The 14,443-nt window shown below is 32.2% G+C and overlaps 2 protein-coding genes across 2 annotated transcripts; one reads left to right on the top strand and one right to left on the bottom strand.

Moving 5' to 3' along the window:
- Nucleotides 1-211: 211 nt before the first annotated feature.
- LOC148619493 (uncharacterized) lies at nucleotides 212-2,671 on the bottom strand. Its single transcript, XM_088579416.1, has 4 exons — nucleotides 1,746-2,671; nucleotides 1,463-1,551; nucleotides 1,139-1,233; nucleotides 212-835 (listed from the first exon to the last, which is right to left on the bottom strand). The coding sequence occupies exons 1-4, from the start codon at nucleotides 2,525-2,527 to the stop codon at nucleotides 530-532; spliced, it is 1,272 nt and encodes a 423-aa protein (XP_088435542.1). The 5' UTR covers nucleotides 2,528-2,671; the 3' UTR covers nucleotides 212-529.
- LOC148619492 (uncharacterized) lies at nucleotides 2,656-14,213 on the top strand. The gene is made up of 6 exons (XM_088579417.1): nucleotides 2,656-2,747; nucleotides 9,432-9,505; nucleotides 10,532-11,127; nucleotides 12,230-12,330; nucleotides 12,796-12,890; nucleotides 13,728-14,213. The coding sequence occupies exons 3-6, from the start codon at nucleotides 10,787-10,789 to the stop codon at nucleotides 13,962-13,964; spliced, it is 774 nt and encodes a 257-aa protein (XP_088435543.1). The 5' UTR covers nucleotides 2,656-2,747; nucleotides 9,432-9,505; nucleotides 10,532-10,786; the 3' UTR covers nucleotides 13,965-14,213.
- Nucleotides 14,214-14,443: the final 230 nt, after the last annotated feature.

Genomic DNA, 14,443 nt, shown 5'->3' with positions numbered 1-14,443 from the left:
GTATTTTCTTACCCATCTCTCGTATGACCGCTTTCTGTCATATCAAGGATCGATGTAGTAGATCAGACATATGAGTTCAGTAATATTAATTTGTCATCTAAGTTTTACTTACTAAGGTCATTTATGAACAGTTATCAGCATGCTGCAAAGCTACCATTTTGTTTCAATGTAAATGCGCAGATTGTTTCTTTTAACGACAAATAAAGAAATATCTAAAGACATTTTTTATTTAATGGATTTATTCGATCATTTGTTAAAAAGCATACAAACACATGTAGAAATAAATATATACATAATTCATAAGTTAAAGTATTAAATACTGAACAAATGGATTCCGTTGATCGTGGATGACTTCGACATGGCAAGTGTCAGTCTTTGGCTTTATGCGAGACATAAATTGATTTCTTAATACGATCATACGACAAACCTTTAACACAAAGGGTCAGTCAGTCATATGATTTCATTGTCATTGAATTTTCATGCCTTATTGTTCTTTTGTTCATGAGAGCTATCCGCCACGATGTTTGTCTCATCCAGTAAGCGGGAATACCATTGCATCGTTTTGTAATGCACTACCTTGAATTTGTCCATCATTAATATTATCGTTTGCTAATGTTTTTAGTCCGTTGTTATTAATCCCTTGATTTCCATTTATTGTTGGAAATTTGTTGGTTGTCAAAAATGGAATAGGTGGAACAAAATTCTGACTAGAAAATGAGAGCCCTGGTGGAAAGTCTCCTCTCAATGGACCGGTATTACTGTTACCAGAAGGAACTGGTTCTAATAGTAACTCTTCCTTTCTAGTATTTTCACACTTGTTCTTAGTACAGTTAGCCTGAAACGGAAATATAATGAACCATAACGCTGTGATCCAGAAGGCTACATGCAGTAGTTAAAAATCTCGATCTTTCGTGCTATTTTAACGCTGTTTAGCTCTATGTCAAAGTGATTTTTCATTGCTGCTTACATTTAATCGAATTATGTTTTCTATAAACATGCTTCAAAACCATTTACAAAGGAAAACGTTTTCTGGTGTCCACTGTAATGTTTGTGACGTCAGAATAATTTACAGTTTGAGATTATTTAAAAATTATTTATAAAATTATAGGTAAGGGTAATGCTTATACAGATAACTTACCGTTCCAAACAGACTGTTACATTTACAAACATTGCCACAGGGATCTACTATTGCTAAACCACCAAGTGGAATAAACGTATACTGTACCCTACAACCTGGAAATACATAAAAGAACATATGATCATTTCTGGTGGAAAAATTTAAATTGCAAACTTTTTTGTAAGGTTTTTAAAAATAGATATATGATTATGAACTGTAATGTTTGTAATGTCAATACATATTTTCATTTTACTTGTGCATTTATGCTTTATTACAAACTTTATCGCTGTATTTCCAACATTATTTTCTTCAAAAACTTCAACAAATCTTTATGCTTAAACGTACCTTTTTGACACTGGCATGGAGCGTCTTTTATATGTGATGGGCAAATAAACCTTCCCTGAAACATACACTCGCTTCCTAGTTTACATCCACTAAAAATAAAGGAAATTTTCATTATAAGCATTTTACAACCTATTAGGTGAACAAATGTATGTCATGATTTGTTTCGAAAAATAATAAAATACCAACTGAAACGTCGTCGTCAAATAAATCACTTAAGATAATAAATAATTCAAGTCAATACTTCAATATCAGTGTGATTTAAAAAGTAACAAAATATATTTACGTTTCAAGACAGCTTTTCTTTACATCTCTTGGAACAACGACCGGTGGAAGAACATCACTAGGAACAACAACTGGCGGCAAAGCGCCTGTATCTGTAGGGATTAACACTGGTGGTTGGGGGTCAGCTGGAATTACAACCGGCGGCTGGGCATCTGGAGGGATGAACACTGGAGGTTGTGGATCAGTTGGGACAACAACTGGTGGAAGGACATCTGAAGGAACAACAACAGGAGATTGTGGATCAACTGGTACCGTGACTGGTACTATGTCACCATGGTTATTGCTGCCACGAGGAAACATAGGCACAATCACTTGATCACTTGGAACATTTGGTACTATATGATTTTCATTCATTCCACCACTAGTAAAAACAGGCCCCGTTGGATTCCCTTGTGATGTAGGATTCCATTGGGGCTGTTCTGAGCTCCACTGAGGCTGTTCTGCGTTCCACTGTGGCTGTTCTGGAATCCACTGTGGTTGTTCTTGGTTCCACTGTGGTAGATCAAATGTATTCTGATTTTCAAGTGGATTTGGAAAGTTATGTCCCCTTGCTGGATAAATAGTTTCCGCTCTAGGAGTAAGCGGTGCAACAGGAAGATAAGGAGCAACTAGCCTTGTGTATATAATTGTTGGTGGAAGTCTTCCTGGAAAAAATCTACCTGGTAGTGTATACACTCGGGTACCTGCATGGATCAGTCTTCGGTGTCTCCAATGATAAGTTGAAGTACAGTAATGTACATAAATTGCAAAAACTACAAACACCTGAAAATGCTTTAGACACATTCTGTTTCTTGTTTCTTCTATTGTGTGAAAATGAACTGATTGTTAGAGAGAAATTTGTTATATTTATAATATTGGAATTTTAATTACTTGTTATTTCGTTTTTTTTTTTTTGGCGTCACATCCGATATTGACGTATCTCGGTAATACACAGGAGTCCACGTCTGTGTAATGAGTGGAAACTTTGGAATTTTCCTGTATTCCTAACCAGGGATCATTAAAGGTTAGATTATATCATTAAAGTGTTACTAACAAGACACTGAAAAGATAAAGCAATAATGACTTAATTATTCGTTTATGAACACGGTTATGATGTTTATTTGATAATATTTTTATGGACAGAGGAAACAAGCTTAAAATAATATTTAAGAAATATTTCAGATCCTGTTTGTGACCCCAACTGTTAAACATTTATTGTTTTCCATGGTATGTACTAAATAATAGATTGACGATGTATTTGTCATTTACAACAGATGTATGTCAATTATGGCAAAGCCCCAGGCTAGGTACTACAGTGACTTATTTCCTTATATGGCAAGCTATTGGCGTAATTAGTGTCTTTAGCAAAATTCGTCCTTAAAAATTTGATAGTTTCCAAGTGCAAGTAAATATTTATATCGTGTAGACGGAGGACATATGTAAATGGGAAGTACTGATGTATAAAATAAAAGAAAAATGTTAAATTAGCAAGGATTCTGAACAAGGTTGCGGTTCGAAAACAAATTAGCCATTTACGTTTAGTTTATGACATACATTGCACAATCTTCTTTAGCAGTGGTATTTTATGAAAGACTGTATGAAAACAAATTGTGAGACGGATATTGCATCGTTTTACTTTTTTCAAATAAACCAATAAAAACAATAGATCCTAATATTATTTCAAATTCTCAAGTGTTGAAAATCCGAATTATAGAAATACATTTGTAATGTTAATCACTTCTACCTCACTAGAAAACTTTTAGGTGTTTGCTTTCACTGTGTATGTTATGCATGCCATTCTCAATCGGGTTTGGCTTTTGAATACATAATGCGCCGCAAAGCAGATGCGTTGATCTTGGGCGCTGGACTTTGTGCAGGTGTTGTTGCCATAGATGTCACAACGGTACGAGTCCCACGGGGGGTACGAAAAAACATTGCTTTGCAAATTTGACAGTTCTTACATCGTTGGGAATTTTTCAGTCCCTGTTTTGCTTACGTTATCTTCCCTGTATCAATTTGATCCGATGGAGCAGTGGAACGAGTAGAGCCCTCTCATTCTGAGCCGTTTGTTATGATATTGATTTGTTGTAACATGTATCGTTAATTTGATCCTCTATCCTACATATCAACACCTGATGAGCTGTCCCGTACTACCATACGTCGTCTGCTAAATTACAGCCCTAGATTAATCCTACGAGGCTAGCGTATATTTTTATATAGCCTAGCTGACCGAGTGGTCTAGGACTGGACTTTGTGCAGGCGGTGTTGCCATAGATGTCACAGCGGTACGAGTTCGAGTCCCGCGGGGGGAAATGACAAAAATTGCTTTGCAAATTTGACAGTTCTAACATCGATTGGAATTTTTCTGACCCTGCTATGCTTACGTTATATCTTCCCTGTATCAATTTGGAGTAGTGTAGCGAATACAGCCGTCACAGTCTGAGACGTGTTCGTTCAAATAACGTATATGTTGACATGTGGCTTTTTTTATTTTTATTCATAAAGGATAATAAAAATTTAAAATCAAATCTTAATTAATGCAAAGGTATCATAACCTATTAAATATTGCATGTTTGTCTTAATTGTGCTAGCTTTTTTCACACATTTCACTATATTTTATGAATTTGTGTCCCTCAAATAATATTTTATACAATTTAAACGGTTACGTATTACATGAAACCTTTTTTTTTTGGCGTTTGTAGTGTGTTTTTGTCTCAGATCGAAGGGGTCAAAGTCTTAACATTTAACGAGTTAGTAGAGTTTTATGTTAATTCCCTCTTATCTGTTGATAACAATGAACATAAAAAAAAAGATTGTGGTGCCTGTATAAAGTCAGGACCATTGCGGTGGTTTCAAACTTTCCGGGTTTTCACTTGATATTGCCATTTGTTATACGTTTTTTGACCACTCAAATTGCCTATTGCCTACAGTTTATCAGTTCGGAAGTTTGTTATTATCCTTTTTGTAATACAGAAGACTGGGATTCATTTTATGTATGGTAGTAATTCGGCTGTATGCGGTAGGTTTACCGAAATGTCTTGGATGTAGAGAAGATATTAAAAGCTTAAGTGTAAGTATTTGTAAGAATCAGGCAAAGTGGGAAAAATCAGAAAAATGCATGTCAAAACCCCACCAATATGACAATGAAATATCACTTAAGGATGGTTTCTCTATTTGAAAAGACCATTATTTGATCCCTACATGGCTTTACTAAGAAATTTTTCAACATAAAAAAAAAAGAAAAATGGGGTTTTTGATGAAGTTATCTGCCATTCAAATGTTCATTTTCAGTGCTTTTCAATGAAATGGTAACGCAATCGTCCAGCATAATATGGAAAATCTTGTCTGTTTTCCTTGATTATGATAGCGCAAATAATCAAATTACACTATTAAAATGATGAGATTGTTTTTTATACCATGTTTCGCATACTGCCTGATTCTTACAGGAAATGAAACTTAAAAATGCATCTAGAAATGCGGTTTGGATTCAGCCGTCCCAAATGAAAACAAGTATCATCAAGTGGAATGAATACTTAGAAAATTACCAAAATACCAATTTGGACTGGACATGGAAATATGTAAAATCAAAATAAGACAGATTCTACAACCATAAATATATGAAAAAAAATATTTCAGTGTTAAAACATTTATCATTATGCCCAACATACATTAGTGTACGTGTATAGATTTAATTTCTCTTTTCATAAATAAACTTACAAACGTTTTAAAATTTTATTTGCTTTCTATAATTAAGACCATAATCAATCATGTCAATTTTTGAGTGCTTGTTTATTATATTGTGAGATGTAGTCAAAGGGAAGTAAATGTTCTTTAAATGATAATTTAGAGAAATCTTTTTAATTTATCTCCCTTTCTATAAGATGAAATACTTATATGAAAACTCTTTATAGAAACTGAACCATAATTGTTAAGGTTGTTATCATCTGTGCATAAAAGTGGAAATTAAAGAATAAACCAAATAATTATTTTTGTTGAGTTCTTTCGTTAATCTTGCGTAAGACGACCTCATAAATCGTGACCAGCTACTGGTTAACTAATCTTGGAAAGGCAACATAGGCCTGTTGCCACGAAACTTATAAGGTACATTTGTAATTCTGTCTGACAGTTTTCGTAATTTACATGATTACTATGATCAAGTCTTTGGATTTTATAACATCAAAAAAATTTGGTCGTATGCAATTTAAAATTCAAGTACATTCCATATTTTCTTAATAATGTTTGAAATTCATCGTATCCTATACGAGTTATTGACATTAGCGTTACTTCAACTTTAAGCTTGTAGTTATGTCCATTTGTTTATTTAATTTTAACAATTTGGCATTCCCATCTGTTTCTGGATATTATGTATGTCCAGTCATCGCAGCTATACTTGAATTAAAATTTTGGCAAGGTGTCGTACAGAAAAAAAAACAGGTGAATGCTTTATATTTTAACAAAGACCTAATGAAATGTTCAAAAAATTAAAACAGACAAAAACAAAAAAGAACAAGATAAGACCATTTGAAGACAATGAAACGGTATTAACTAACAATGTAAAAATATGTTAACAACCCGCTTCCTCATTGTAGTAAAGTGGTGCGCCAGGGATGTTCAATATTTTCTTACAATTAAGACACAACCACTTTAAGTAACAACTATCATTTATACATTTTGAAAAAAAAATAATGTTTCAATTCAGACGACGTACCAGTTGAACCCAAAGTAGAATTAGTGAAAGCCGGTTCGTTCTAGTACTGATTAATGGACAACAAACTGAGTCAAGTAACAAAACCCTTAAATTTACAGTGCACATTTGAACGTTTGAGTCAAGGTAACAAAATTACTTTGCTATGAAAATCATGTTTTGATTATTTGTAAACAAGACTTACATGTTTATTGGTTTGAATATTTTTTCTGTACATACCAGTTAAATCACGCTTTTTTGTTGTTGTAAATTTTTTTGTTTTTTTTTTGTTTTGTATTTGCAGTTGATACCTCAATAAAAGTAAAATGCAAATTGCCATTTATATATAAGAGATATTATGAGAACACTTTTACGTAATCCATTTTATAGGCCAGTAGTCCAATGCATTGCTAGGGGTGCACTATATCCTAGCAACATTCCTTCGATACCAGACTGACATGGTCGTCGAATGATCGATAATGTGCTGAACATTTTGAAAAAAAATGTTTACGGCGATACTTTGTACTACTTGCAATTTGGAGTATTAATGTAATCATATAGCTATATCATAATTATTGGAATAAATTGATCGATTCATGTCAATTCAATGGTAAATGATATCTTATACATATGTATTTTACGTAAAAAAGTACATACAATGACTACAAAAATTTAAAAATGATTTCGAAGATTGAGTTTAAGTTTATCGATAGTAGTGTCTGATTAGAAAATTCGACCGAGTGGGAAAGGTAAAAGGGGTTTTCTAAGTCGATATAAAGAGGAAGTGAAAGCTAACAAAAATACAATAAGAAATGGGGTTTAGATTCGGGCGTTCTACAAGAAGAAGACATGTATGGACAAAACAAAATAAAATAGTTTAGATAATTACCCGAAATGGCATCTAGATCTTAAAATAAGTTTAGTCTGTCAACAAATTACGTAAATAGATTCTATAGCCATAAATCTGTGAGAAACAAATCATCGTATTACAGATTGTTGTATGTTTTAAAGCATTAATCATTAATGATAAATATTTTGACATGGCTACATAGCTGTCCCGACCTTCCGGGTACAAGATTTTAAGTAAGAGATCAACATGTTAACAATCTACCGGTTTTTTTTGTTTTGGTAGCTTTATAGGGAATACTATTTATGGTAAAATGGGTTATGAAATTTCATAATTTGTTGTAAGATTCAGTTATAAAAAAATAAAATTAGCGATTAAGAGCTAATCAAAATATTAAGATTTTAGTATAAAACTCGATAGCGTACACATTGTATCAAAATTTATCAGTTAATAGATGATACTACTTTATTTTGTAATTCGAAAAGCGATGTAAAATTATCAATGAATGAATTAGAAATATCTTGATAATTTTCATGGTTGATTCTAAATAGAAATAAAACAGATGGCCTTTGGGCCGCAAATTGAAAAAAACAAGGGACAAAATAGGAGAAGTTAATTGAACAGATAAACCAATTAAAGCGCTAGGAATATATTTTGGTCACTGCAAAAGTGGGTGCGAAAAATTAAACCGGAAAAGTAAAATAAACAAAATGAATAATTTATGAATGTCTCTAATAATCGAGACATTATTAGTACCTATATTTACGTACCTTAGAAGCTCCAGAAGCTCCTTAACAATCCCAGAAAGATACTTGAAAGAAGAAGAAAACAAACGTTCAAATTAATATGAGATGATAAGCAAGATAAGGTTAACAGACATTTAATGATAAATTCACAGAATAAACAGGGTTATGTATGATTCATATCAGAAGCTACTTCACATCTTTAAAAGCATCATGGGTAATATGATTGGTCAAAGGGGAAATCTGTCACTGGAAAATAATACCAATACAATATTTCCTTACTTTTGGAGAAAGATGGTTGATATTTAAAACAAGTAGTTCAGACATCAAACTTAACAACGGCTTAAACAATTCTCGGAATTTAATAAACAAGTGTTAACATTCTGGGGTTTAGCAGGTGGGGAAACAAAACAACCAAGATCTTAAGCTGGAGTTAGAAAACAATTTGGAGTAATGAGAACATTAAGTTCAACAATAAAACTCTTGTTTATTAACACTGGATTAAAAGGGTATAATATATATAATGATATTATCGATGGCAACGAATTAATATATAAAAAAATATTTTAGATAAAGTAATAAATCGAAGGAAAAAATGGAATTGGATGTAAGAAATTTATGCTTTAAAAAGAGCCATGCCAAATCAAATGGCTGTGAATGTTACCTACTGAAAATTCAAAAAAAGACTGTAGTGAATATAAATGAAAACAGTTTTGGTTTTCGATGAACTGTTGTATACGAGATATAACCAATTTAACAAACAAAATGATATACCATTCCATTGTATCTAAGAAAAAGAGAGGATCTATTGGTGTTAAATTTTAAACGTAGACAAAATTTGTTTAACAAAGAATATGAATTTATTTTATTTTCTCTACATGAAAATAAACTTAAGGTCTTTTAGTAGAAACTGTTGAAGCAAATTCCAACAAAACAAAATTTGTATAAATGTAAAATATCGATAGATTATGAACACTACTTTATGTCGTGTTCATTCCTTGCACAATTTAGAAGAGAATACAAGACACTCGTTTGGTTCATGAATATAAAGTTGATATGAAAATTAAGCATATAAATTTAGTATTTGGATACAATTTTTTTTTTATAAAGAGTACTTTATGGGCCATGTCAACGAATCTTTCTCACGAATATATAATTGAATAACACTTTTGGCCCTAATATATCATATAATGTATCAGCATTATCACTTGTGAACAACGAAAAAATACAACTGGTACATTTAAACTTTTTTGTGAAAGAATTTAATCAAAGCATTAGAGTAAATTCAGATTATAAAAAGTTGAGGACCTTGAGGTAATTTATAAATACATATTGATGGTATATGCATGTTTATTTTAAGGTGTTATACGTATATTTTGGATTCGTGTCTTACGGAAATTTTTTTATATACTTGTTGTATGAATTACTTTGCAGCTAGTTGTTGTCCTGGACAACTTGTGGAAAAGGACAGGAAACTTCGTGATGTGCTTGGAATCCTGATGTCATTGGTAACAAGCAATTTTGAAAGAGTAATCAATGGAACTAAGATTCAAGCAGAAATCAAAGGAATATAATCCAGGAACAAAGACAAGACATGGAAAAAAGACACTCACAAGAAAGAAATGTGATGTTATTGTTAAAAAAAAATAATTTAAAAAAATGATTTTCCCCAAAAATGTTATCAAAAACCAATAAGTTTTGCATGAATAAAACATATTTATCAATTTCAATTTCATTACTTACATTACTCTAGAGAGCTTAACACTATTTATTACTGGTGTTCCTTCAGTGTAACATGATTGTGTAGGAAAAATGAAACTTACTTTTGCATTGCTTGAGTTAATTGTTTTAAACTCGATAGAAAATGGAGATCTCAAATGCAAACCTTTTTTCATTATATTGAAAATATTTAGTCACTTTGATGTAAGCAACATAATGTATCCATATTTACAGGGATGAAAAAAATATAGGTTTTAAATGAACGCATTTAAACCGATTATTACCTTGCAATTCAAGCGACTTATAAAATTAATTCATTACGCAAAAGTGTTTTAACATGGCGGATGTTTCTAGAAAAGCAGAGGATGCTTACCCTACTGTTGCACCTGGTCCATGCTCCCAGTTTTGAGTGGAGTCCGAGTTGCTTATTTGCTTTTGTGACTTTGTATGTATGATTTTAGTTACTTTATGTTCTTTGTTGTATATGTCTGTTTTCCATGTCTGGTCTTTGTCCCTGGATTGCATTCTTTTGATTACCGCTATAACCTTGGTTCCCTTGATTACTCTTATATAAGTGCAGATTTTTGTAATATAATTATAATCCAATGAATTCAATTGTTGGTATTAATTTAACAGAGATTTACTTAGTACTTTATTTATATGTTACTATGATGATTTTCATATACACATGAAAAAAAAGCAGTATTTTGCCTTATAGTCGATGCTTGATTTGACCTTATACTCCATGTATTATAATCGCATAATACTATATGTACCAAATAGCGTCGTATACACCTAAAGGTGTTAAATTACAGTGGATTACTTTTGCTGTAAAATCCCGCAAGATGAATCAACGTACCCGGGAAATGCTGTTATGATAGATTTAGTGCTAGTGGCAAAATAATTCATGTATTTATCATCGCCTGTCCATATGTGAAATCATCACTCTGACACATTTTTGACAGTTCTGACGTGTTTCTTCTCGTGCAAATATATTACACATCCTTAAAACAAAATTGGTATAAAAGCAACTAAAACATTAATCTATCTATATTCAAACTTTCGAAAACATGTTACCAATTTTCGCATTCGCTGTGTTAGTACATGGGATAAGTGCACAATTAATTAACCAACAACCAGGATTACAAAACCAACAGTTTGGAAATCAACAGTTTCCAAATCAGTTAGGCGGACAGTTTCCAAATCAGTTAGGCGGACAGTTCCCTAATCAGTTTGGGCAACAAAGGTTAGGATTTCAAAATCAAATTCCAGGCCAAATCAATGGACAGCTATTGCCGGGTCAATTACCGGGTCAATTTCCAGGACAAACAGGCTTTAATACTCTGAATACATTTCAAAACCAGCAATTTATACAACAAAATGTAGGAAATCCAAACAGTTGCCATGTGAGGTAAGCTTACTGAGTTTTATATTTAATAACATTTGGTTAAAAACCAGAAAAATGAAAAAGTTTTTTTTTTTTAAACTGTATGATAACGAACTTAAGGTAATGTATGATGAAGAAATATTAACAAATTCTATTTTCATCGAGTTCACCGTCCGATTAAATTTAAAATTTAATGTAGTCCTACTGCAGTAAATTCATGAAAAATCGTAAGTCTACAATTAATCGTAAGTTATAACGTCTAATACTAATTTCTATCATGTTGTCATAACTTATGACTATCGGTAATTTCACACTTTTTGTGCAATTGACTGCTGTATCTTAAATGGCTAGTGGCAGTAATTTGAAAGTAATATGATGAATTCACTTGGCCATTATGGTGGCTAACGCCCATTGCGGTGTTTCTAATTTTTTTTACCACCTAGTGACTTTATGACAGTATATCTCCACAAATCACCAAAATGTACTGTTTTCATATCCATTTTCCTGCAAAAAAAATGAAAAAAAAGAGCTTTTACGACATTACAAAAAAATAGTTTTGAAAACTGATCAATATCTGTCAATCGTTACAAGCATGGACAATAAATGTCTAATACACCACATTAATAACAAATCCTCTAGCATTTATTGTCGTTCTACTAACAAGCGTATCAATGTAACTGAGATTTTTTAAAAAACACAGGTAGACAAGAATAGATATACTTTTTAAAATAAAATTAACCTTGCAGCATTGACAGCTAATTTCAATTAAGAGAAACAATATTGTATTATTATTATATTATCAAAGTGTTAAACATAAATAATTTTTGAAAGATGAGCGTGTGTTATGATGCAAAGCATGTTTCATAAATCACTTGAAACTTGCTGGCAGAAAAGGAGCTTTTCGACAATTGAAAAACATAGTTAAATTGGTAAAATATATCGAGATAAAAAGGTGCTAAAAATACAAGAGAAATACTTAGCTGAAAGATCAGTCACCACCTTTTATTAACTTGCTTTTTTTCTTCTTTAGTTGCTTTTTCAGAGAGCTTGTGTCTAAAATTCACGACAGGAGTGTCTCCATTATTCCTAATATTGTCTGTATTAAAACTATTTTGATTTTTTTCAGGGGATGTGGAATAGGCCAACAATGTGTCTACAGAAGTAATATCGGAATTCCATATATCTGTCCAACATGGATTCCAATTTTACCTTGCCAGTGCGTACCTGGTAAGTAGTCTATAGCACTACTCGCTGATAAAATCAATATCTATACAGTTGCGACCAAAATTTGCAATATTTAATATTTGATTATTTTTTAGACTAATTCTATAGTTTGTTGTAAGTGGCAAAAGATTCGTTTTGCTGTATCAATTAACATGCTTCAGTTTTGTTTATCAGACCCTAATATTTTCATTACAGTTGGAACCACTGCATTGGTGCACACTTCTTTTATAGAGCATCAACTTAAAATATAGGAGTGGGTAGAAATGGTAAAATAAATAGCATTACAGTTGAAACAGGAATAATATTTAATGAAGTTTTAAATGGACAGATCAATTGTTAATTCTTTTTGTACAGTACATTTTAGAAACAGTATCTTATCAATCATACTACTACAAAAAAGCCTTCTAAAACATTGACTAAATCTGCAACTTTTGTATTATCTTATCTTATCAGAAAAATTTTTTTCAGGTTGTAGAGCACAGAACCAATTTATCCCAGTTGGACAAACTAAACAGATTGATACCTGTGGAAACAGATGTACATGCAATACACAAAACGGACAGGTAGAGAGATAGAATATGACTGATAAATAAATTTTCTTGAAGCATTAGCTGCAGTCAAAGTTGACACCTTCACTTGTCTTCGAGAATGGTTCTGACTTTGCATTGAAAGAAAATCATGAGAACATATATATGATTTTTATAACCAATGAAAGTCAACTTATTCGAGATTTCTCCCTGCATTTTTTTTTTATTTTTTTCTGTTTGCAGTAGAGGAAAGAATAAGTGCAAAATAAACTACATCTAATGAAATTTTCTAGCCTTGATTTACCTTGACATTATTCATCAAACTGCTTAAGTAGCAGTCTTTATAAAAACCAGACAGGAGGTGATTTATGCATGTCAAAAACCCGCCAAAATCACTTTTATTTATTGTTTAGAAACAGCTGCAGACTATATAACCAGTCTTAGTTTTTCATTGGGGTGTTGTGCTTTTGATGTAAAATTTATGTAGATTGTTCATAATATTAGCACTTTGCAAGAGTTTTTTTTATTTGGATTAATTTGGTTGCTTTTAGTGGGAGGTTAAAGTGTAGTTTTCTCAAAAATACAGAACTAAATACAGAAAAGACAATTGTCACATAATAATACATTGTATAGCAAATGTGGGCCAAAAAAGCATAGTTTTTTCCGTGGGTTTTTCTACACCATCAATCACCATACCATAATCAGTATCTGAATTTTATATGGACTAATACTCAAAATAATATTGGAAAATAAAGAGACTTGGACAAATCTAGTCAAACAACACAAAAGCACAAATACGACTTTATAAACACATTCACAGTAAAACTTTTGGCCAAATTACCTTTTGTAAATTGTTATTTTTATTCTCTGTAGGCATCATGTACACAGATAGCCTGTAATCAGGCAAGTCCCGGAACACAACCACAGACAATTGGTACAGTTCCAGGAGTTGTTCCCGGAGCCATTCCTGGTGCCATTCCTGGCGCCATTCAAGGTGCTGTTCCGGGAGTACCCGGCGTACCTGGGGCTTTCCCAGGTGGAGTGCAAGGTGGTGTTTTACCAGGAGGTGTACCAGGAGCCGTTCCTGGTGTTCCTGTTGGAAAGAAGTAAAGGTCCTCTAGCAAAAAGAGAGCTACAAAATTCTTGAAATTGAATAAGACAATCGATGAAATAAATATAAAGACGTGCACAGCAGAAAATGATAGAATTAAAACGTCACATATTGATTGCATAGTAATAAGTCCCAAAGAGATTCAGATTTGTCAATTTGTGCTTTTATGCTATGCATAATTGTTCTTTACTTAAATGTTGTTACAAAGAAAAAAAATTTGATATCTGTTTCTCAGTTTTGTAATAAAAATGTCATCATTACGTGGTTCTCGTTGTGCTTGTTTGAGTAAATGCAGAAAGTAATGTACCTCAATTATTTTGCAAGTATAAAGTAGGTTGGGAACAACACACAGCTTATAAACATATCAAATTACTTCATGTGGCACCCTACATAAAACAATTATTCACGTGAATGCATTTTGCTTTAGAGACTATTTCGTCTACACAAGTTTAGACCCCGATGCCATGAAACTTAAAGA

This window comes from Perna viridis, chromosome 4, assembly GCF_037379345.1.
Source record: "Perna viridis isolate PV_CMFRI_1.1 ecotype Kerala chromosome 4, ASM3737934v1, whole genome shotgun sequence".
Taxonomy (NCBI): domain Eukaryota; kingdom Metazoa; phylum Mollusca; class Bivalvia; order Mytilida; family Mytilidae; genus Perna; species Perna viridis.
Note: the sequence above shows the minus strand (reverse complement) of the source record. Positions and strands in the feature narration are given on the sequence as shown.